Source organism: Electrona antarctica (genome assembly GCF_951216825.1).
Source record: "Electrona antarctica genome assembly, chromosome: 16".
NCBI lineage: Eukaryota > Metazoa > Chordata > Actinopteri > Myctophiformes > Myctophidae > Electrona > Electrona antarctica.
Genome location: NC_136797.1, coordinates 12,266,587 through 12,289,292, shown reverse-complemented (window position 1 = coordinate 12,289,292; position 22,706 = coordinate 12,266,587). Strand labels below are relative to the sequence as shown.

The 22,706-nt window shown below is 42.7% G+C and overlaps 3 protein-coding genes across 5 annotated transcripts in view; 2 read left to right on the top strand and 1 right to left on the bottom strand.

Moving 5' to 3' along the window:
• The window catches only part of ak3 (adenylate kinase 3), a 465,380-nt gene that overhangs the window by 363,186 nt on the left and 79,488 nt on the right, over positions 1 to 22,706 (bottom strand). The window lies entirely within an intron of this gene.
• Positions 3,736 to 8,626, top strand: LOC306939722 (small nuclear ribonucleoprotein Sm D3). Its single transcript, XM_079524409.1, has 4 exons — positions 3,736 to 3,895; positions 5,569 to 5,701; positions 7,393 to 7,585; positions 8,409 to 8,626. The coding sequence occupies exons 2-4, from the start codon at positions 5,576 to 5,578 to the stop codon at positions 8,471 to 8,473; spliced, it is 384 nt and encodes a 127-aa protein (XP_079380535.1). The 5' UTR covers positions 3,736 to 3,895; positions 5,569 to 5,575; the 3' UTR covers positions 8,474 to 8,626.
• camkk2 (calcium/calmodulin-dependent protein kinase kinase 2) overlaps positions 9,750 to 22,706 on the top strand; it is a 37,464-nt gene continuing 24,507 nt past the window's right edge. Inside the window, exons 1-7 of one of the 3 annotated variants that reach the window (XM_079524495.1) lie at positions 9,750 to 9,879; positions 14,789 to 15,111; positions 15,610 to 15,951; positions 17,954 to 18,001; positions 19,215 to 19,268; positions 20,765 to 20,816; positions 21,786 to 21,919. In XM_079524495.1, the coding sequence (XP_079380621.1) occupies positions 14,860 to 15,111; positions 15,610 to 15,951; positions 17,954 to 18,001; positions 19,215 to 19,268; positions 20,765 to 20,816; positions 21,786 to 21,919 (882 nt within the window). In that variant the 5' untranslated portion in view covers positions 9,750 to 9,879; positions 14,789 to 14,859. Of the gene's footprint in view, positions 9,908 to 14,788; positions 15,112 to 15,609; positions 15,952 to 17,953; positions 18,002 to 19,214; positions 19,269 to 20,764; positions 20,817 to 21,785; positions 21,920 to 22,706 lie in introns of all 3 variants that reach the window. The other 2 variants (XM_079524497.1, XM_079524496.1) reach the window with 2 other exon arrangements.

Below are 22,706 nucleotides of genomic sequence, written 5' to 3'. Positions count from 1 at the left end.
CGCGGACCCCCAGAGAAGATTTTTACGGCTCTAGCAGTGATTCTCAACCAGTTTAACTTCAAGGTCCCCCAGTTTGACTACGGGCCCCCATTTAATGGCATTTCTATCTCTGGGACCCCCAATTTATATTGTAAAATCAATGTTATTTTAACTCTGAGAGTGTACAAATGGAACCAAATGGACCCGTTAGGGTCCATTTGGTTCCATTTGTACACTCTCTGAGTTACAGACCCATAAGGGTCCATTTGGTTCCAAACTATCATTTAGCTGGGTACCCCCTGGGAGTCCCTCAGGTACCCCTGGGGGTCCCCGGAACCTACTTTGGGAACCACTGATGTATGCTACTATGCGACTGTCTCTATCTAGTTGGTGTGCATTTTCTTATCAAAGCAGCATACTTTGCCAGTATTGTATAACCAACCCCTCATTAACAGTAGGCCTACTCACTTGCAATCTATAGTGTTACAAAAAATATTTTTGGTCTTTTTCTTTTCTGTCCTTCTTGGTATCCGTTTTTAATCACTGACCATGTCAAACCAATTACGGGGATGAACATAATGCTTTAAATGTGTGTTATATTTTTTTCACCATGGCACTTTTCTAATTTCTCATTTGTTTTGTGTTTATTGCCAGGGTAATTTTAATGTTAAGTATATAATTATCAGCATTCTTTTACTTTTACAAAGCTGTTGTTGTGTGGTTGTGAAAATGTATACCGGTATACTTTTTTTTTTTTTTTAATCACTCTCAATGAAAATGTTGAACGGCGCGTGGCTTTTATGTGTGATTCATAGTCAAACATCTCTGAAAACAATAAGGCCAAATGGCCAATGCCTTAAAGCAGTGGTTTTAAAAACCTTTTGTGCCCAAGACACTCCAAGCCAGGGGCAAGACAAAATCTCCAAAATCTCCTTCCTCTGCCAACCTGGGGGGGCAGCGGACTGACCTCATGCTCCCTTCTATGCATGAGGACTCCAAGCTGCTTCTTTTCACCTGACAGGGGAGAGTTTCCCCGGCCGGACGTAGCGCGTGGAAGGAACACGTTATTCCGACCAGTTCCTTTCCCCTCCATCGGGAGCCCCGGCTGGCCAGGGGGAGGTAGTTTAGAGACCAAGATTATTGCATGTTCTTTTGTGAGGGTACCTACCCTAGGGGACACGGAGAGAGCATGCAAACTCCACACAGAAGGGCCCTTTTGGCAACCCGGCCTCGGGTATGGGCACTGATGACGCGGAGGAGAGGACACCCCCTGTGCCCACAGCGCGTCCCCAGCGGGAATCGAACCCAGGACCTTCTAGCTGTTGGGCGACAGCACTACCGACTGTGCCACCCCTACTGTATTTTGATATGCCCAAAATATGCCAGGTTGAAACTGAAAGTGGTTAAAGTGGGTCTGTATTCGGGAACGAGGGCGAGAGGTCGCGTGCACGCATCCGCCTCGTTGACGGCAGACTGCTGGGCGAGCGCTGTCGCTTTGGCATGGGGGGGGTCAGATCAACATGGAATGAATTCTGTACTGGCCATATAAGGAGCATGTCTTGAGTGTACAGGGTTTGATGAGGTCAGATCAACATATGGAATGTCAGAACAGGTCAGCTCCATACAGTATATGGAGATCTAAGGGTGGTAGAGCCTAGCGGGGACATTCTCTTGAGTGTACAGGGTTTGATGAGGGTCCAGGTAGGGCCGGCCTGTTGAGAACTCTAGTTTAGTAGGATGGATGGGGAAGGATCAACATATGGAATGTCAGAACAGGTTCTGACATATATCCATATATGGAGATCTAAGGGTTTGAGGTCAGATGTAGAGTTGCTGGCCAATATTGATGACAACAGGAATCTCCATATATGGGCTTAACTGCGACAGCAGGTCGCCTTTACTATGACATCAGGGTCTCCACATCCCCATCCCCATGATGATGTCACAAGACCTGGGCACCATATATGGTGCCCGACCAACTCTACATCTGGTGCCCGACACACAGACTGGAAATGCACAAAATGCACTAAAAATAAAAAGTTTCATACATTTTTGTATTGTTATAGTGCAGAAATAAATCGGACAGCACACCGTATGGGTACCACTGCCTTTAATAGAGATGGAAGACCTCTAGAATTAAATGTAGGGCTGAATGAATGCTGTAGTGTCAAATACTGAGTGTTATTAATTTATCAGTGTACAAATGGAACCAAATGGACCCTTAAGTGAACAATGAGAATTGTACTGGGTAGGGATCTGTGTAACTGTAAACTATAAACGCAGTCATTTAATTATAATAATAATAATAATAAAAAATTATTTGTATAGCACCTTTCATGACATGAAATGCAGCTCAAAGTGCTTTACACAAAAAAAGAAAAGAAAGGCAGGGCATAAACAATACAGTGAGGACATGTAAAAAGACAAATAAATCAATTAAAAGCAAGGGTGTAGAAGTGGGTTTTGAGCTGAGCTTTAAAAATGTCTACAGAGGCTGTAATTGTAACGCATGCTTCAAACAATCATTACCAGGAAAGGGGAAAACGCGTCAGCCTGATTATCTGTACACATGCCTGTTTAAAAAGTTATTTGCTAGAATGTCTGATAGCTGCACAACAGATGAGGTTGCTGTTTTGGTAATTGGTATGATAACTGCCAGGCAACACTCACCCATTACTGCTTCAAAGACATGATCAAAACCAATATAATTTATATGAGTTGGTTGCCAACCACCCACACAAAGAGAACCATGCTATGTCAAATAATGCCTGTGATCATGTGCGATGGCATATCTACACAAACTAGCTCTCTCTCACATGTACGCCACGCACGCACGCACGCATCGAGTGGTGTTTCTGGAGTAACCTGCCTGCTGACGCCAGTCACTGAGCCTAATGTGATGGAAAGCAAATGAAGGTTCATTTGATGGTGTATTTTATTATGCCATTATGCTTTGCCTTTCCTCATTAAAAAGCCCTTCTACTGCTGCATTAGGCCCTAAGCAACATTTACTGCCCTTGAGTAATAACAGCTAAGTTCATCACCTATGTGGACATGTATGTATTTGGTATGTGTGTGTTTACGGTTTATATTCAAAATGGATGTAAAGCAGCCATTGATTATATTTCATAAGACCAATGCATAGGATTAAAATGTGATAAATATTTTGTCCGTTTAGGCTACTATACCCTCCAACGTCTGGCTTTTGAAATTACGTCATATGGCAGCCAAGTCTATGGACTTGTAATGTTTGTTTACAGCAGTAAACGTCATGCGAGTCAAAATACATCTTGCGCCACTCACTTCACACAAGTGTGATCTTTGAGGGGCGCTATCCTCTCCTATGTCCAGCTTTGAGTGTTTGTGTTTACACAAACATTGTGTAAACACAAACATTGAAGACAAAGATGAGTGAGTTTTGTGTCCGGAGTCCGGACAAGTAATTTACTTACCTCAAAAAGTTAATGTCAAGCCCAGCTGTAATCATGTCCTTGCTATAGGCCTACTACATACATGTGACAACACAACACAACACACACGCACGCACGCACGCACGCACGCACACACACACACACACACACACACACACACACACACACACACACACACACACACACACACACACACACGTACACGTATGTTGTTGTTTTATAAAACAACGCCAACAACAACAATTAAGCAAGAAAGCAACAACGGGTGCATGAATGAATGTGCCCGGCCAGTAGAGATAATGAATATAATGTAATACTACAAATCCCACAACTCCCTCTGGTGACCCGCCCCGGAAGAACTTGGCATTGTGGGTAACCGGAAAAGGCTCCAAAATCGCGAAATCGACGAGTGCACGTTGCGGCGTTTTTCCACAAGTACTAGATACCGTCCGATTCCCAATCAAACAACAAAGAACACAATCAGGGTGAGTACGTCTGTAAATCTATGTGTGTGTGTGTATATATATACACGTTATGCGTTAATTCGGCGCTTTGGCTATAGTTCTACTACTCCATATCTCATTCATTGGTTCATTCATACGCTTTCGTCTCATTCTTTTGGGATCACAAGGTACGCGATTAGTACGGCGTATTATTACTACTAACTGCCTAATTGTGAAATAATTAATGTCACTGGTGCACGAATTGTACTCCCACGACACGCACGTCAACTTTATTATGATACAGTTGATGTATCTGTAGTACATAATATTGATCGAAATAATCATCGCATTTGTTGCAGACAGTGCTGTGGGCAGGTCGGTTCACTCGATTAGCATTCTGACTAGCCAAGCCAGTTAGCGAAACGTTATACAACTAGTTAGTTGGTTCAAGAGAAACTGCAACACTGATTCTTGCTAAGTGTCTAATCTAGAATGATATTATTTTGTGCGTCAGTCGGGAAGTAATTCGTGTTTGTTTTGTACTGCCTACCTACCTCGTTCAAGGCTAGTTGTTAGCTTTGAATGAGGCTAGTTGTTAGCCCAGGGTATGCTAACTTGAGTGAGTTTTATTGGTTACTTAACGGTATGTATAATGGTTTGAAGTATTTATTCACATTATGCAAGAATGGGTACATTTCAAACGAAAGAAAGCACAACTCCATACATACAACTGTGTCTGTGCACGACACCGTACACTTTCTTGTTTACAACAGGGTCCACCATTTTCAATTCATCAGAACATTTAGAGACGTACAAATAACACTTCAATGTGAAAAAACAGGAAATCGTCAGGAGGTAAAAAAAAAAAAAATCACACTCGTGTGAAGTAAGGGGCGATAATATATTAAAGTAACTCATGTTGATTAGGTGATGACTGTAATGGTACAAACATTAAACGCCATTAACGATAAAGAAACAATATGATGTAATGAGCCACATGAGTAAAATTTCCCTTTATTGTCAATGGTGTTTACAAAACAAACATTGAACTAAAGACAAACATTAAACCTGTGTATAGGAGTGGCTGGCGCCCCTCAAAAACATACAGTAATGGGAAGTGTGTGTGTGTGTGTTGAGGGGGGAGGGGGGTACTCTGACTTTAAGGGGCCCAGTTTTGAATTGCAGCTGTCCATAGGTGCCCTTGGCCCCTTTGTGAGCGGTTTTGAAGGAGTCAAGGGATTCGCATGTCTTAATGACTGTGGGCAGGGCGTTCCACATTTTGGTGGCATAGGAGGAGAAATTAATTTAGTCCCTTCCCTTGTTTGTGCCGAATCTGGGTTGCACATGGTTTGTTGAACTCCCTCTGGTGTCCTCTAGGTATCTTCAGTTCAGTTTATTTTGGTCAAAGAATGAACATTGAATCCATTAATTTCATTTGATCATAACTTTGCGCTAAGACCAAAAAGGCATAGGCTGAAGCCAGTGGCTTATTTCTTTTTGGTCTTAGTGCAAAGTTATGATCTTGGTGGTGTATCGAATCTTGTGGACCATACCCATTGCAATATGCTGTACTCTGTACTCCATTCCAGCCTGTCAAAATGGGCAGGGGTGAGGTGGGTTTGGGGAGTGAGGCCAAGTAGTAGCCATTTTCAGTGATTCTTCAAAGGACATCTTGTGTTGCAGAAGATAAACCTGTTATCCTTGTCCTTCAACAGTTGAACAATGTCTATCGGCGTACCCATCAAAGTCCTGCACGAAGCAGAGGGACACATCGTGACCTGTGAGACCAACACTGGAGAGGTGTACAGAGGGAAGCTCATCGAAGCTGAGGATAACATGAACTGTCAGGTTGGTAATATTGTTTTTTTGTTAACTTCTAGTGTTTGCTTTGCTGTGGTGAAAATTGAATATTAATTCCGTATCGGAAAATATATTGTTCTGGGACCCCCATGAACATTTGTGTCAAGATTTTGTGTCACAATGAGATGTTGTTGTGAGCTTGTAGATCTGTTATTTTCAAATAGCTGTGTAAGGGGTGCAAGACTGGTTAAATAGATTTTTATCATTTAATTACCGGTATGTGTGAACCCCCCCCCAAGGACCCCTGGGTGCACTTTTCACTTTGAGAAGAATTGCATTGACCAAACCTAGTTGCCTACACTTGAGGTACCAGCCAACCAAGTATTGTCATGTTAATCTTTTGTTTTTGTATGTTATTTTTGTGACTGGCCATGCCCCCTTTTGCCCAATAGACAGTTGTTCCTCGGCCCAACACGAGAGCCTCAGCAGGAGGTTCAGTAAGAGAGACACAAAGAGTCTCCAATTGACCGATGGCCCGGTCATCAAATTATTGGCTCAGGAATGCGACAAATACAAATCTCCATAAATTCAAGGACTCATGGGGTGTGTTGGCGTCATTTGAAACACCGATGGGGTTGTGCCAAGACCTCCCCCTGCCTGCCTCTGATTGGTGCCCCTCCTACTACCAGTACGAAGTAGTAGGGTGCTCGCGGGTCGGGGCATTCTCACATTGTAATACAGCTACAAAACTAATTCTGCCAGCCAACTCGGTAGCGTGCTGGTTTAGTCATTAGACTGCGAATCCACACCTCCTGGGTTCGAATCCTGCTGCCGCCACTATTTTTCCAACAACCGCAGACTAGTTTTAGACCACGACGGAGGGGCGCCGTCTCTGGCCAACTTGAGCCACGAGAGAACGTTGTGAAGTTCACTAGAGCTTACTCGGCCCCGTTGGAGTTGCAACCCGATATGGACAGAATAGTGAATTATTACAGTGGTTTATTTCATTGGTCTGAGCTCAAAAGTTGTGATGGGGGAGGCTGATTGCATTGCAGTCAACAACCCCACAGCTAGCCTGCTTTCCTTTGGGACACGGTCACACTACTTTACTCTGTCTACAACAGTTTGCAGAATCTGTCATGTAGTGATCAAAACGATGCAAAAGGTTGATTTTGAACCCTATTCGCCAGTCCAATATATGTTGCAATAATCTCCCACATAACGGACATTTCCTGGACAGTATCAGTGTCGGTCACCTGTATCAATTTATTTTCCTGGAATAGCCTTTCTTTTTTTTTTATATTTCACCTGAGGCTTTTAACCATTTAATGAACTTTCACATTGTGAATTAAAGCAGCACTATGTAGTTTGGGCTATCAGTAGAATCACAAATAACATGGCAGCCAACGTCTTTGACTTCATTACCCAGTGTCTGCAAAGTTCAAACATGTCAAAGCAAAGATGTGCTGTGATTGGCAGTTCTGCCTTGGCCCCTGGCAAATCTCAGGATAAAACTCATTGTCTCTATCTCGCTCTATCTATATATATATATATATAGTAAAGCCCCTATCACTGGGGACCCCCCTGAGTCTATACATTTATGGAATTATTATTATTGCTTAAACATGTGGACAAAATATGCTATATAGTGCTGCTTTAACTAGGCTTTTGTCTTCCAATAACTATATATCTCATTATTGTCTAGCTAAAATGAGATTATTATTTCTCTCTCCCTGCAGATGTCCAATATCACAGTGACCTACCGCGACGGGCGCGTTGCACAGTTGGAGCAGGTCTACATCCGTGGCAGCAAAATCCGCTTCCTTATCCTACCGGACATGTTAAAGAATGCCCCCATGTTGAAGAGCATGAAGAACAAGAACCAGGGCTCTGGGGCAGGAAGGGGCAAGGCCGCTATCCTTAAAGCTCAAGGTGAGTGTGTCAGTGTTTCCACACCTAAGCGCAAAACGGTCAACAGCCACGCACGTCTTAAGCTGTGCGCAGCTTATTTTCCGAGTTTTTAGACAGCTGGTGGATGGAAAAGAAGCTCCACCTCCGCGGACGACTACCGCGGAGGAGAGCGTTTCCGGGAATCTGGCTGTCGTCCGCGGAGGTGGAGCTTAATTTCCATCCACCAGCTGTCTAAAAACCCGGAAAAAGAAGCTGCTCTTTAGTAAGTCTGGCAGCACCTTGTGTGTGTGTGTGTTTGTTCAGTTGAAATCGTACTCTATTCAACAATGTCAGGGATGCCACGTCCTCTTCAAGTATGGTGCTTGCGCCTTATGCCTGTTCCAGTTAGCAATGGAATCATATTCATATATGGTTGAACCGGAGCTGTGCCATCTGTCGAAACTGGCTGCACACAGTGTGCACCTTTTTATATATACTTACAATTTAGGCATTTAGCAGCAATATACTTGTATATTATTATGGATACTTTGTAACTTTCATTTAAACAACTTTTCTAAACATTTTGTATTCATGAGGAAATGCATTTAATGTTTTACAGTTGATAAATACTGTTTGCTTTCTAAAATATCCTTGGGTGACAAGACCCTTCTTATATAGATAAACGCTGTTATGACAACGGTGGGTGTAAACATGTGGGAATACTAAATTTACATTCTGTATGCTCAAAATGAAGCTCACAACCTTGATAAATCCTTATTTATTCATTGAAGTAATTGCATTTGAAAAGCATGTCTGTCAATATTGTTTATTATACAAGTGTTTTCTTTCCTTTTTTTGCATACAGTGGCTGCAAGGGGTCGAGGCCGTGGCGGCATGGGAAGAGGCAATATCTTCCAGAAAAGGCGATAGTTTTTTTTGCGTTGTACAGCTTTATTTTATTTTTCATCATAAAAGGATTTCGTTTTGTCTAGACATGCTTGTCCAGGTTATTGGTTTGTTTTGCAAGTCACGTGTCTTTTTTGATTCAATTTTTTTATGAAAATAAACCATATTTCAAATCTCTCTTTTGTCAGTACTTTGTCACTTCAACTGTTGGATATATTTGTAAGTCTCTGACCCTCTGCTATTATATTGTGCATGCCAATCTAAATCATTGATTGGTTCCCAACCTTTTTATACTGAAGTACCACCTCAGAAAATATTTGGCTCTCCAAGTACCACCATAATAACTGATGTTAAATTACAGGAGCGTATACCTGCCCTTTGTGTTCCATTCCTAAGCATATCATGTTGCTTCTCTGACAAAATATGTCTAATCACTAATCAGCACAACTGATATTTCTAATGTGATTAATCCGTTCTCAAATCTTCTGTTAACGGCTATAGGTGTGCTGTCATGCTCATTTCAGCACGCCTGGATAGCCATTTTCAACCAATTGCTTGGTTAGAAGAACTACCTCTAGTAATATATTTCATTCCACTTTTGTCATTTCTTTTTTCTTTTTTGGGTGATGCCTCTGAGTACCACCAGAGGGGGCTCAAGTACTAGTACCAGTGGTTGAGAACCTCTGATCTAAATGACACACATTCAGCTTTCAGTTGAGATACAAAAAAATTATGATTATTGCTACCCCAACCTTCTTTTGCATCTCTTATTTGCTTGTCGGGTGACTTAACCTGTCCTGCTCTATCTACACTGTTGATCTGTTTAGCTGGATCTTGAGGATCTTCTATAAACTGTAGTCGGATAAGAAGATTTTGTTGCCTTTGGTACCCAATAAAATCCACTTGTTAGTCTTGTTCGCACCACCAGGTGGAGGCAAATTGCATTAACCTCATTGAAAGTCACCAGGATTATTGTTGTCATGTCAAGAAGCAAGATGGTTAGTCATGTTAACTTGGGCTGTAATTGTAAATATATAATATAATCCATAACATCTGGTCACAACATCTCAGCTGAATTGGTTCATCAAGGCATAGGGTATTTCCCCATATTAAACAAACCTACTCAAGAGCTCTTATGAGTTCACTATGCTATTAACGCAACTACTCAACTAAAATTTGTTTCATGTTGAGTTTTCATGCATTATGCAAACTTTTTTTATATTATTAGTATTAATTATTTACAAAGCCGGAGCATTATATATATATTCAAGGCAAAAGTCACCCTGTGACTTCAAGCTCAATAAGATGCTCCCTGGTTTGCTGTTCAGAGCAGCTACTAGCTACAGCAGGCAGCAGCACATTCTGCACAGCGACATCACCAAAGAAAGACATCACAGATCACACACACATACCAACAACACAACGCCGTGGTGAGTCGTGGACCTATACATGGTAAAGGTAATATTTTATTTAGCTTCTTGGTGGGATCGGGCTATGGGTCTTTCTTTATGTGTGACTTGTGATGTGCATCCGTGTGTAACATCTGGTGACAGATGAGAGAGAGAGAGACGGGTTACACCTGCTATAGAAGAGGAGGTAACGTGTCTTGGCTTTATAAGCAAAGCCATATCATGCTGTGGGTGGTTGAGGTTTTGACTTTAAAACGACGGTAATAATAACGCCGATTTCTTCTTGCCATTGTCAATAATAGACGAATTATTTCCCCCCTCCCCGACCCTTGCAATTCAGCGTTGCTTGCATGTCGGTGAAGCTTTAGCTAGGCTATGCGTTATCGTGTACACTTGTGTATTATTATTACTACTGCAGTACGGAGCAGAATAGCCTAACACAGAGTTGTTTTGATAAAGTTGTCATTTTAAAACGCATAACGCCTGACATATGATAGACTGATCTGATTATTAGAATATTAGCTTAATTTATGTGTGCCGCAATTAAATATTTTTTTGCGTCGTTTTTTTTTGTTAAATTGTGGTGGCATGTTAAAAATACATTTTCTTTGGGTGCAATGTATGATGACACCCAAACTTACTTTAAGTTGGATCACTAACTAACGTTCTCAGCTCAATGTTTTATCCATGCTGATGCAACTTGTTTATTTTATTTCGTGTACTACAGTGTCCATATTATGTATTGACTTGTGCATGGCATTGAGCACGGCACTTGCTCATCAATCACTATGTGTGTATACTATATTAACACTCCTATCTGCTCGAGCATGGTATCTTTACTGCTGTGCATTCACAGGGCTTATCTGCCCAGGCCCATAGCAGTTAAGTGATGTTAGGGTTCCTCTTTTGATCTTTTAATGATCCTTAGAAATAGAATACTCCATCATTCCATATGGCCCTGTGCTGTAGGCCTGTGTTTATGTTGTTGTTATTGTTGTCCTTGGATGGACTCCCACATGTCCTGCTAATAAGTGATAGTCCACTCCCCCTTTCTGCCTGAGCAGAGAAGGTCAGGTCACGTGTGACGTGACTGGTGATAAGGACCCAGTAGTACAGCATCTGGAGTGGTATATAGCATCTGTTTGTGTTGCCTAGTATAGCAGCTTGTTCTCCAGCAAGCTGCTGTGGTTCGCCACCAGGGATCAGAGTTTAAAGTCTTTATATAGTTTACAGTTGCCAGAGTGATTTTCTTTATCTGAGCTACACTATTCATTTATGGAAACCTTGGTAACAGGAAGAGTGCACCATGGGCACCTCAATGTAAAATTGTCTATTTAATTGGTCCAAAATGTAAAAGGAAAAGAAAAATACATACAATGTTTGGTAAATGGTAAATGGTGCATTTATATAGCGCCTTTATCCAAGGCACTTTACAGAGATTGTGCATTACATTCACCCATTCACACACGCATATATACACCGATGACAGCGGAAACCATGCAAGGCACCAACTAGCACATCGGGAGCAATTAGGGGTTCAGTGTCTTGCTCAAGGACACTTCGACAGTAACTCTGCGGGAGCCCGGGTTCGAACTGGCAACCTTACGGTTACCATCCAGGCACTCTACCCCTGAGCCACCGCCGCTGGGTCTACTCTTAAGTAATGTAAAGTATAGTACATGCTTGAAGATTTTATAATTAATATGTCTACAGTTGCTACAAATTGCTACAAAACCTGACAATCATTTTGGGCATAAAGAAGAAGTTGAATCTGGGTCAATTTAAGTCTGATACTGAGTGCGGTGCCCACTCTAAGGATGCTGAAAAATGGTTAAAGGTATATTCAGTGATTTCACTTAATTTAAATATCACTTATTTTTTTGTTTTGTTGTGATAATCCTCCCTACTATAGAGTGTGGTGACCATATAAGGAGTTCCTCCCTGTCCCCAGTTAACCTTTTTTGCATTTTTGCTAGAAACAGACTATCATAATGAGTGACTGACTGTCACAAACGATACAGACACACCTCCCTGACAATAACGCAGAGACAGCTTGTTTATTTTTGGACCACATTGCTTTATATGAAACGATTTTAAGATGAGCCCATTACATGTTATTCTCCATAGAGAAATTACTTCCATGAACCCCTTGGAACCAGGGGATGAGCGAGTGACGTCAGGACTTCGGCGCTCTATAATACCACAATAGAAGTATTTATGTTGTAACATGTTGGCTGGCTGAGAGGTCAACCATGCCAGACACATGCCGACAGGCCTGTGGGCGACTGGCGTGGGTGTGACAGGGGTAGTTGGCCTCTGCTGCCTGGAGAGATGGAACACGAATGAATTCACAGTCACCTCAGTTCTAATTTACTCTTTTATTGTCTGGGAGCTTCAGAGGACACTGGACAGAGTTTGAAATATACCTCCATATCTGAGTGGGTGGGAAAAGCTGGCATTTCATTGATTGTTGAAGAGTTTGAGGCATGGGCAAAAATATGAGTGATAAAATGAAAGGAACACGGCGACCGACCTAATTCAATAAAATAAAAATACTCAAATCAGTGCAGCATCGTCAAATGATTCATAACGTGGGCGGAATAGGTTCTTGTTTGTATCTTTACATGCCGTTTCTCATGCCTTAGAGATAGGGTCATCTGAAGCTGAAGCGGGTGTCTCTCATCCCACACATAATGTCTCATAATTCTGAACTTGGCTGTGTTGTTTTTCTTTTGGCTGTCTTTGTTACCTTATCTGTGAAGCCCACTCAGCTCCTCCGCCTACACACACTGACTGTGCTTCCAATCCAGCAGCGCCATGACAAGAATCAAAGAAGCTCTCTTTTCTTTTTCTCTCTATGTGACTGTGACTGAACCGCTCTCGCTCTCTCTGACTGTCTCTCTCCTTATCTCCTTACCTTGGCCTCTTCTCCTTTTGTTTACAATCCCTCCCATAGATACTAAGCAAATAATGAGCTGAGTGGATTTGGAGATCGAAATGGACCTCTTAAAATGATGAAAAAAGGGTGTTTTTAGACACTACACTACTGTAGCTACAGTTATAATCAATTATTCTATGCATAATATCTTTTGTGATTTTCCAGTTCAATTACCTCACAATAAACGTGGGCTGCAATATGGGTCATGGGTCAGGACGTTTCACTGGCTACTGGGATTTGTGTATACATTCATTTAATAAGCAGTACATTTCTTTTCATGTTTAGTCAGAGTGCCCAGCAGCATCCACACCCTGCCCTCTCCTGTATGAACACTGTGGCTTGCTGGCTGTAGCATTGTACAGAGCAATACATAGAAAGAGATGGAATGGCCAGGTGGAAAAAGTCAACTCTGTTCACACATTTGGGCCACAAAAAAAAACCCTTTCTGACCTTCATTGATGCATCGTGTGGTCTCTGTAGCATAATGTATTTTTTGAGTGGTGTAAACCACTCCTACAACTGGCTTTGTTAGTTTACGTGTCTGTCTGTCTGTCCGTGCTCAAAAAATGAGCACGGTTGCTATGGTCACCCAGTTCACACGGGTGTGATTTCATTACGTCAGACATTACGTCAGACCACAGCTGATCAGTCTATATAAGACCTTACACCACTCAGTTCACACGGGTGTGATTTTTTGTGGTACAGTACAGTAGACTTTCTTCAAAACACTAGCTGGTACGCTGCTGACAGATTGCGGAAATAAAACGATATCATGAGCGCTTCAGAATCAGATGTCAGAGCAACCTATCGTCACACGCAATGTTCCGTCAGACGTCGGTTGGGACTATACAGCGGACACCTTTTAGTGAAAAGAACGATACTTCCTAGAGGTGCACGATTATGAAATTATGACCGATACCTGATCTCCGATTATTTGCAGAGTCATATCTGCCGATACCGATTCTGACCGATTCCGCTATTATACAGAGGACCACAATGGAAACAAGCCTGGGCCCTATAGGGGCTTGGCCCAAAGCCTGTTAATAAAGTATTCAATCAATCAATAAATAGCATATACTCTTTTCCAAGTGTCTGTTTTCACAACTGAATGACTACTGAATGAGATGAGTACACAAATTAAATGTAGAATTTTTAATTTATTTTGCTGGTGAAAACCGATTAAATAATCTGTCTTATTTTGAGACCATTCCGATACCGACATGACATTTATATTTATATGGCCGATTATGCTACCGATTAATGGTGCATCCCTAATTCCCACTGCTCAGTTTGTGTTGGCTTCGCTCATGACAGCAACACAACCTTCTCCAGGGGAAAAAATAAGAGTACTTACTGTCCAGTTGACCAATCATACTATTTCCGTAACATTTTGTATACTCTTTTATTTATACTAAGTACTCCCATCCTCTTGAGTAATGTGCACATGCTGCCAGACTATTTGAGTTCTCTATCCCAATTAGATTTACCTCAGGGGTTTCACCTACTAATGGAATAATCTCTTTAATCTCTTCCATGTTGAAGAGATTAAAGCCATATTCAGAGATTTCACTTAACCCTACTATAGAGTGTGCTGGCCATATAAGGAGTTCCTCCCTTTCCTCAGTTAACCCCTAGGGGTAAAAAAACAAAAACAAAACGTAGGTTTAGTTTTTGGCTAGGTGGCCCAGCCTTCATCCAATCAGAATAGAGAGGGGCCTTCTGCCAATCATGATTGAGCGGGGGCGGGCCTTGCTGTGTGTGTGTGTGTGCTGTTGGCCTGTCGCGTGTCCCCCCCACATGTGCACATCTTGTTACCGGATCGGACCGTTTTTTTTTCTTCCAAATCACCCAAATCACTGAATGCTCCTTTAACCACCCGATGTTGCAGCAATTAATAGAGCAGTGTTTTAAGTCTGTGCATGTGTGAAAGTGTCGGAAAAGTAATATTTCCAAACTGTTTCTAATTAATATGTGATCTGATATCCATCCCAGTGACATTATCCGCTGAGGTTTTCCGCTTCTGATGGAGCAGTGGTTGTCAGCCTGTTTGAGACGTCGCCACCATGTTTCCCTGCCACGTGTCCCCCGCCTGGCCCTCTGCTGCTGTTGAGCAGACAGCCCCCTGTGGCAGCCATGCCCCTCCAGCGCCACCACAGCCCTCACAAGCCCTGCCTGATCTGCTGTGCAGCTGCCCTGCTGCCCCACCTCTGAACACGCAATCTGACTGTCCTTCCCCGGACCCCATGGATTCCCTCATTGTGGTCACAGAGTATGAACCCAGTACGCCATCTGGAGAGGCCGGGGACGAGGAAGAGGTAAGAAAATGTCCCAATTAGCCCTTCACTAAGAGCCTCCCCAACCCATCCTTGTCCAATAGGCACGTTGGCGACGAAGAAAGCTTGACCTGCATAGCAACCGTTGCTAAACTATTTGGATTGGCATTGGACAATCGCTTTTTGGGGTGGGATTTAGTGAAGGGCTAATTAGGGGGGTCTTTAATAGTGTCGTAATATTCAAAAACTATTGATTTTGTATTCATATTTTATATATTTTATAAGCCCCTTTTCCACTTTATAGTACCCTTTTCTCTTTTCTCGTTGCCCTCATTTAGTATTCCATAGCCCATGAATTATTAGGGATGTCACAAAAAAAATATTGAAATTGAAAAAAATCTAAGCAAATCCGGGACCCGATGCCTCACTATGAGACCAAAATCGATGTCTCCTGCTGTTTGATGTGAAGATTGCACTCTGTAGTTAGGTAAAATAGGACATTTATTAAACTTGATTAAATAAAATTACACAAATTTACAGGTTGAAGATATGGACAGCTCCGAGACTCCCGAACCGGCGTCCTCTGGGGCCCAGCCGTTCCACACGCCTTCCTGCGACTTGCTGTCCCATACGATGGGGCACACCGAGGCCCTGTCACCGGACTCCCACGAGCAGAGGGGAAGAATGAACCTCTCGGACAGAAAACTGTCCCTCCAGGAGCGCTCGCAAACCCTGTCGCCCTGCAGTTCCCCCGGGCTTCTCAACGGGTGCTACATTTACCCCTCTTCTCCCTATTCTCCCATCACCTCACCCCACTCCTCTCCCCGCCTGCCTCGCAGGCCAACCGTGGAGTCTCACCGCGTGTCCATCACTGACCTCCAGGTAAGGGCCAAGCACAATTCCATAGTTTAGCAGATATTGTAGATCTGTGTATAATGAAAACGGTTTGAAGACTTGCGTGAAATTCGCTGGTTTTGAATCAGAAATGGGGTCATCTGCGTGATTCCTGCAGATCCGTTCAGAGAATGTTTTTAGGGTAGGGGTGCATGGGACCGTGGGAGGGTACAGGTTGAGAGCCTACTCGGAATGAAAGACGTAAATCAACCGTCAACAAAAGTAGGCAGCATGCGCCTGAAGAAGAGCTGAAGCCAATCGATTAGGGATTTGATTGCTTAGTTTCTTAAATTCAGAATGCTGTGCTCTGGGAGCACTCGGCGCACACTGACACACAGAATGTATAGTTGGGGTGTCCCGAACACAGTAAACCTAGACCACTGAGTACTTGGTGCGTCTTGGAAAGTCTGGTGAGTGACGCGAGGTTGGGGCGTCTTCTATTGAATCGTGACGCGTTCTAGCGTGCACGCACGTGCGCACCGTTCCCTTCCGTCCCTGCGTGTGCACGTCAAAAAATGACAGGTACTGCGTTCTACCAGCATGACACCACTGGTGACAACACTGTTGTGTGGATGGAGGAAGTGGAGGGAGAAGGAAGACTGTCATTGTGAAATGTGACGACTGTGGCTTTGTTCGGTAGACATTATTACAATTACTAACTCTTTATACTTGTCGGGAATGGTTATACAGCATTTGATATTGCTGTCCTGAAACCGACATTATCGTATGGATAGAATGGAATGCAAGTTTAGGGATAAGGGGTTTAGCATGGACTAAAATAGAGCCCCTAGCCTAGGAGTACATGATGACACACTATCTGTATCACACTAGCAGTGAGCAGAATTACATTGACATTTGTCTCTGATCTCAAAAGCAGCAGCATAATGGTTGCTCATAGTGGATGTGAAGGTAAGGTTGTATAAGGTCAGTAGCTGATACATTGGCGCTTTCTAGAGCACAGATGGCTTCATTTTAGCTATTTTTTTAGAATAGAATAAATTAATTAATCAGTCTGATTGATTAATCGAACCGATGCCGATTAATCTAAAAACTAAAATCGGCCGATACCGATGTGTTTGCCGATTAATCTCCCATCACTGGTGCTAATGCAAGACCTCTTTATGAGCACAAAGAAAACCGGCAACAGACCCCTATATGTACCGTGTCCTCCACACATCCTGCTTTTAGAATCCCAGACACTTGTCTCTAGACTTCATAGCAGCAAGATCAGCAGATAGGATTACTGTAAATAATTTAGTTCATCTGCAAGATGCTTTGTGTCAATGCCTGTCTTTGACGAGACGTGTCCTGATTTGCCAAAGTCATGGTGCTCTTCAGAATGTCTTGTTTAAAAAAGGACAGCGTAACATGATGGGAATGAACCCATTTAGACCTGAGGACGATTCTACAAATGCCTTCTAAATTCTGATAGTTTTCTGATTCTTTTTTTTTATGTCAGTGGTTCTCAATATTTCATGTCAAGGACGCCCAAACATATATGTAATTGGCCGCCCGACCCCCATCTGAAAATATGTTGTTCCAGGGACCCTGCAGAAGTAAAAACACACTGAAAGAATATATATTCAAAGATTTGCGCCGCATCTTCACGATTTAAAAAAAATAGCAGACCTACAAGTTCATAGCACGGCACTCGGTGCCGCGGTGCGCACTCGGTGCCGCGGTGCGCACTCGGTGCGCTTTGTAGGCTTTCCTGTACGTAACCTTTCTGCACCATAACTACTATCCTTTTTTTATCAATATCATTTATTTTTACTCTTTATATTTCGCTAAAACAGTAATGTTTGTTATCACCAGTATACTGATTGATTGGATTATGTCGGGCTTAGTAAAGACAATTTCAAGCCAAGATGCACATCTAGGGTATCAAAACAAGGCTAAAATGGTTGAGAAGAGCACCCCATTCATCTAAAAATAAAAGAGAAAAACAGCCCTTGACATCCTTTTTTTTCCTCCCTGCTTTTTTCCAAAGGACTGTGTGCAACTCAACCAATACAAGCTGAAAGATGAGATTGGAAAGGTAATATCACCATCAAAATTATTATCATCATTTTTATTTTTGTGTTCTCTTTCGATTGTTCCGTCTCGTTCTCTCTTCCGCTCCACCTACTGTGTCTCTTATACGAGGCAGATCGTTAGTGAAATGTGGCACTTTGACTTTGTCCTTGTTTCCCAAAACTCTTTGTAAAATACCAGGCCAAGGAAGAGCTTGTATAAATAGAACTCTATGAGGGTCGTGTGAGGCTGAGAGAGAGAGAGAGAGAGAGAGAGAGAGAGAGAGAGAGAGAGAGAGAGAGAGAGAGCTTGTGTGTGTGTGTGCGCGTGTGTGTGTGTGTGTGTGCGATGTTGAAGAATAAATATCAATCACTCAATATAACAAACAGATGTAGGATAAACTAACTTGTGTTTAGTCAATGGTGCCTTTCAGGTCTCTGCATATCCCAAATAGGCTTCAAATCGAACTAACTAATAACCTAAATGTTAATGTAACTCGGCATAAAAATGGAACCATATGGTTAAACTTTTACACTTAAGGTCTCCACACACTGGGCACGAATCGGATGCGAATTCGCATTTTTAGCGGCGTTTCTCCATCGGTTTTCCGAAAAGCGTGGCCGGTGTGCAACCACCTTTAGTTTCATTAACACTTGGGATGAATCTGTTTTTGTGTCTGCATGCATGGGTTTGTGTGTACATTCTCAGAAAACACATGCAGGCATCCCATCCCATCTCTACAAATTGGACCAAGGGTGTAAATTCCGGAAAAAACATTAAATGAGAGAGATGATTAGAATTTCTCTGTTCTTGGTTGGAAACAGCTGGTCCTCGTTGAGTGTACTACATCAGCCCACACACACACATCTCTTTTGCTTTGGAGTGATTGAAGCTTGTGTGTATTTTTGCGCGTGTTTGTTAGTGTTTAATGTCATGTGAATTTCTAGATTTTGATTAGAGCAGCGCACGCGCGCGTGTGCCTGTGAGTGCGTGTGTGCGTGTGCGTGTGTGTGTGTGTGTGAGACTGTGTGTGTGTGTGTGTGTGTGCGTGTGTGTGTGTGTGTGAGACTGTGTGTGCTTGTGCCTGTGTGTGTGTGTGTGTGTGCGTGTGTGTGTGTGTGTGTGTGTGTGCGTGCGTGCGTGTGCGTGTGTGTGTGTGTGTGTGTGTGTGAAGAATTGACAGCTGCTGAATCTCACACTTCACGTATTCCGGTTTCCCCATCTTCTCTGACAACTAGGGCTCCTATGGTGTTGTCAAGCTGGCATATAACGAAGATGACAACACTTACTATGTGAGTCCTGTGCACACACACACACACACACACACACACACACACACACACACACACACACACACACACACACAGTCACAGTCACACACACACACACACACACACACACACACACACACACACACACACACACACACACACACACACACACACACACACACACACACACACACACACACACACAGTCTCTCGCTGTCATACGCTCTCTAACAACACTCATCTTGTCACATACTGCACAAGGTCGCATACATACATAAATGCATGTGATTTCTACCTTTCCATCACCCTAACTCCTCCACTTACGACTTACCAGAAGTGTCTATTTGTACGTCTCTAAATGTTTTGATGATTTGAACATGGTGGACCCTATTGGAAACAATATTGGGTCGTCCACTCACAGTTAACAGCCTTTGTATTGAGTTTGTGCTTGAAATGTACTGTAATTCTGCAAACTGTTAATAAATTCTTCAATCAATCAATCAATCAAACCACAGTAGTACCTATGCAGACACAGAAACCAGCACGTTTACGGATTTAATGTTAGTCTCAAACACGTTAGAATGGTTACAGTTAATGTGACTCTACTGGGTTTGTTATATAAAAACACATTCTAGTCTAGCTTCTCTGTGTGTGCCCGATGACAGCACACTTAAGCAATTATACAACAGTTACCCGTAAAACTAAGAAAATTGTTTTGATTAGGTGTGGAGTGGTGCTCGTTTGAACCACGGCTAGAAGGCTGTTTCAACCAATCAGATTGCTTCCTCGAAACGACCTGTTGTATAATTCTTGTTATAATGTTCATACTTATTGTCTCCACCAGCCGAAGGCATGGGGAGAGTATGTTTTGCACTGCGTCCGTGTGTGTGTGTGTCCGTCCGTGTGTCCCTCCGTTTGTCCGTGTACAGCTAATCTCCGGCACCGGTTGCCCGGTCGATGCCAAACTGTGCGCACACACTCCCTGAATGCCAACGACAAACCTCTGCCTGTTATAGCGCCACCATGCCCCAGAGATGTCTTTATATTACTCGTACACATTTTATCCATACGTCACGCAAATCGGTATATGCACTATCTCTATAGTGATGTGATCAACATGGACCTGTCTGCTTCCCCATATTCCATCCCCGTTGGCTAAGATTGCCTTCCAAATTTTGCAGGATTGGTCCGTTTTGAACAAAATGCCTCAAATCTTGAACACAGTGTGCGAGTTCACGTGTCATTGCCCCAATAACATGAACGTGCGCAATGATAGTCAACGGACCAGCGCTGGCTCGAGCTGCTATACCGAATTCGGCCACTATGTCCATTTCGCCTCAGGGTTTCCTCCGGGTGCCGTCTCTCTTAATTTATATACTCTAAGCATCAGCGTGAACAAATCAGTCAGCTCCATATATAGGCATAATGAGGGACAAGGACCGACAGACATTTCTTTTTCCCCCTTCCTCCTCCTGCCTGTCCAACTGTCTCTCTGTCTTTGCGTCCCTCGCCTGTAGGCCATGAAGGTTCTGTCCAAGAAGAAGCTGATGAGGCAGGCAGGTTTCCCAAGTAAGTCCAGATGGCCAGATGGCCAGTACAGCATGCAGGAAGCACAGTCTCTGATAGTCACTGGTGTAACGTCACTACGTACATTTTACTTGAATACTGTGCTTAACCCATTTTGGGCGGGAACCCCTTTTGTTGTTTTAAGCATTACGTTATACTTTAGCAATTGAAAAATAGCAGATCTACAAGTTCATAGCGCGGCACTCGGTGCCGCGCTATGAACTTGTAGGTCTGCTATTTTTGAAAAAACGTGAAAATGTGCCTCAAATCTTTGTTTCAGTTTTTTACTCAAATCTTTGCTTCTGGAACAACATATTTTCAGATGGGGGTCGGCGGCATATTACATATAATTTTTTGGGGTCCTTGACATGAAATAGTGAGAACCACTGATATAGAAACATGAGATTTTTCAGAAAAAAATACATTTTAAAAAGACATTTTTTAAATTTCGACGTCAGGCCTAAATGGGTTAAGTGCAATTTTGAGGTATTTGTACTATACTTGAGTGTTTCCAATTTCTAATACTTGTACTTCTACTCCACTACATCTCAGAGGCAAATATTGTACTTTTCCTCCACTAAATTTCAGTTGCTAGTTAGTTTGATTATTATTACAAAACATACATTAAAGACTTTAAGCCCTATATACATTTCGGCCATTTGAAAATAGCCGATATATCATCTATTTTCAAAAGATTTTTAAAACGGGGACATTCTGCACAATGAATACTTTCTACTTTTGGTACTTAAGTACATTTTGATGCCAATACTTTAGTACTTTTACTCAAGTACATTTTCAATTCCGGACTTCTACTTGTAACAGAGTAATTCTGTATTGCAGTAATTGATACTTTTACTGAAGTAAAAAAAAAAAAGAGTACTTTTTCCACCACTGCTGCTGATACTACAGAAGTGTTGTACAACATGGACATTGCTTAGTAATGTTCTCTTCCCCCTCTCCTCTCCTCTCTAGGAAGGCCTCCACCGCGTGGAGCTAAAATCGCCCCTGAGGGCCCCCCTCAGCCCAAGGGACCCCTGGAGCGGGTCTATCAGGAGATTGCCATCCTGAAGAAGCTGGACCATCCAAATGTCGTGAAGCTGGTGGAGGTTAGCGGAAGTAAAACGTGAAGCCATTGACATGAAACCGTATGAATGTGATAGATTTTTGTGCACACTGTGCATTGCGTGTTTGAGTTGTAATGATGTTTCATCACTACTGTAATAGTACATAATGGTCAGTAGTGTTACTCCTTGTTACAATATGGGGCTGCGGTGGCTCAGGGGTATAGCGTGGCTGGATGGGAACCGCAAGGTTGCCAGTTCGAACCCTGCAGTGGGCTCCCCCAGAGTTATCGTCGAAGTGTCCTTGAGCAAGACACTGAACCCCTAATTGCTCCTGATGTGCAGGTTGGTGCCTTGCATGGTTTCCTCCGGCATCGGTGTATGGATGTGTGTGTGAATGGGTGAATGGGTGAATGTAATGCACCATCTATGTAAAGCACCTTGGATAAAGGCGCTATATAAATGCACTATTTACAAGAAGCTTGATGCATGTTTGAAGCTGCAGAATCTATTTTCCTCGGTTGTGACAACGGCCACAATCTGCTGTCATTTTGCAACCGGCTTCAAATACATACATTTACTGAATGGAGGCCAGCATGATAACCTGATGTGTTTCATGTTACACAATTTACCGAACATGAGATGATAATTGTCAAAAACCTTTTAAGATTATTGAGTTTCTTCATTGCTTTGCCACGACAACACAGAAGGTGTAATATAATAGGAGGAAAGGAGGCACTGGAGCAACTCAGACAGTTTAAGCCCTTATTTTATTATCCGGGTGCAAGTAAAAAAAACGACAATTAACGTTTCGATGTTTCAGTTCATCTTC

What these genes read in the sequence shown, in the direction of transcription:
- LOC306939722 (XM_079524409.1), top strand. Translation starts at nt 5,576, where the DNA reads ATGTCTATCGGCGTACCCATCAAAGTCCTGCACGAAGCAGAGGGACAC. An exon ending in AGGATAACATGAACTGTCAG is followed by an intron (nt 5,702 to 7,392) that starts GTTGGTAATATT and finishes CTCTCCCTGCAG; the next exon opens with ATGTCCAATATCACAGTGAC. An exon ending in CGCTATCCTTAAAGCTCAAG is followed by an intron (nt 7,586 to 8,408) that starts GTGAGTGTGTCA and finishes TTTTGCATACAG; the next exon opens with TGGCTGCAAGGGGTCGAGGC.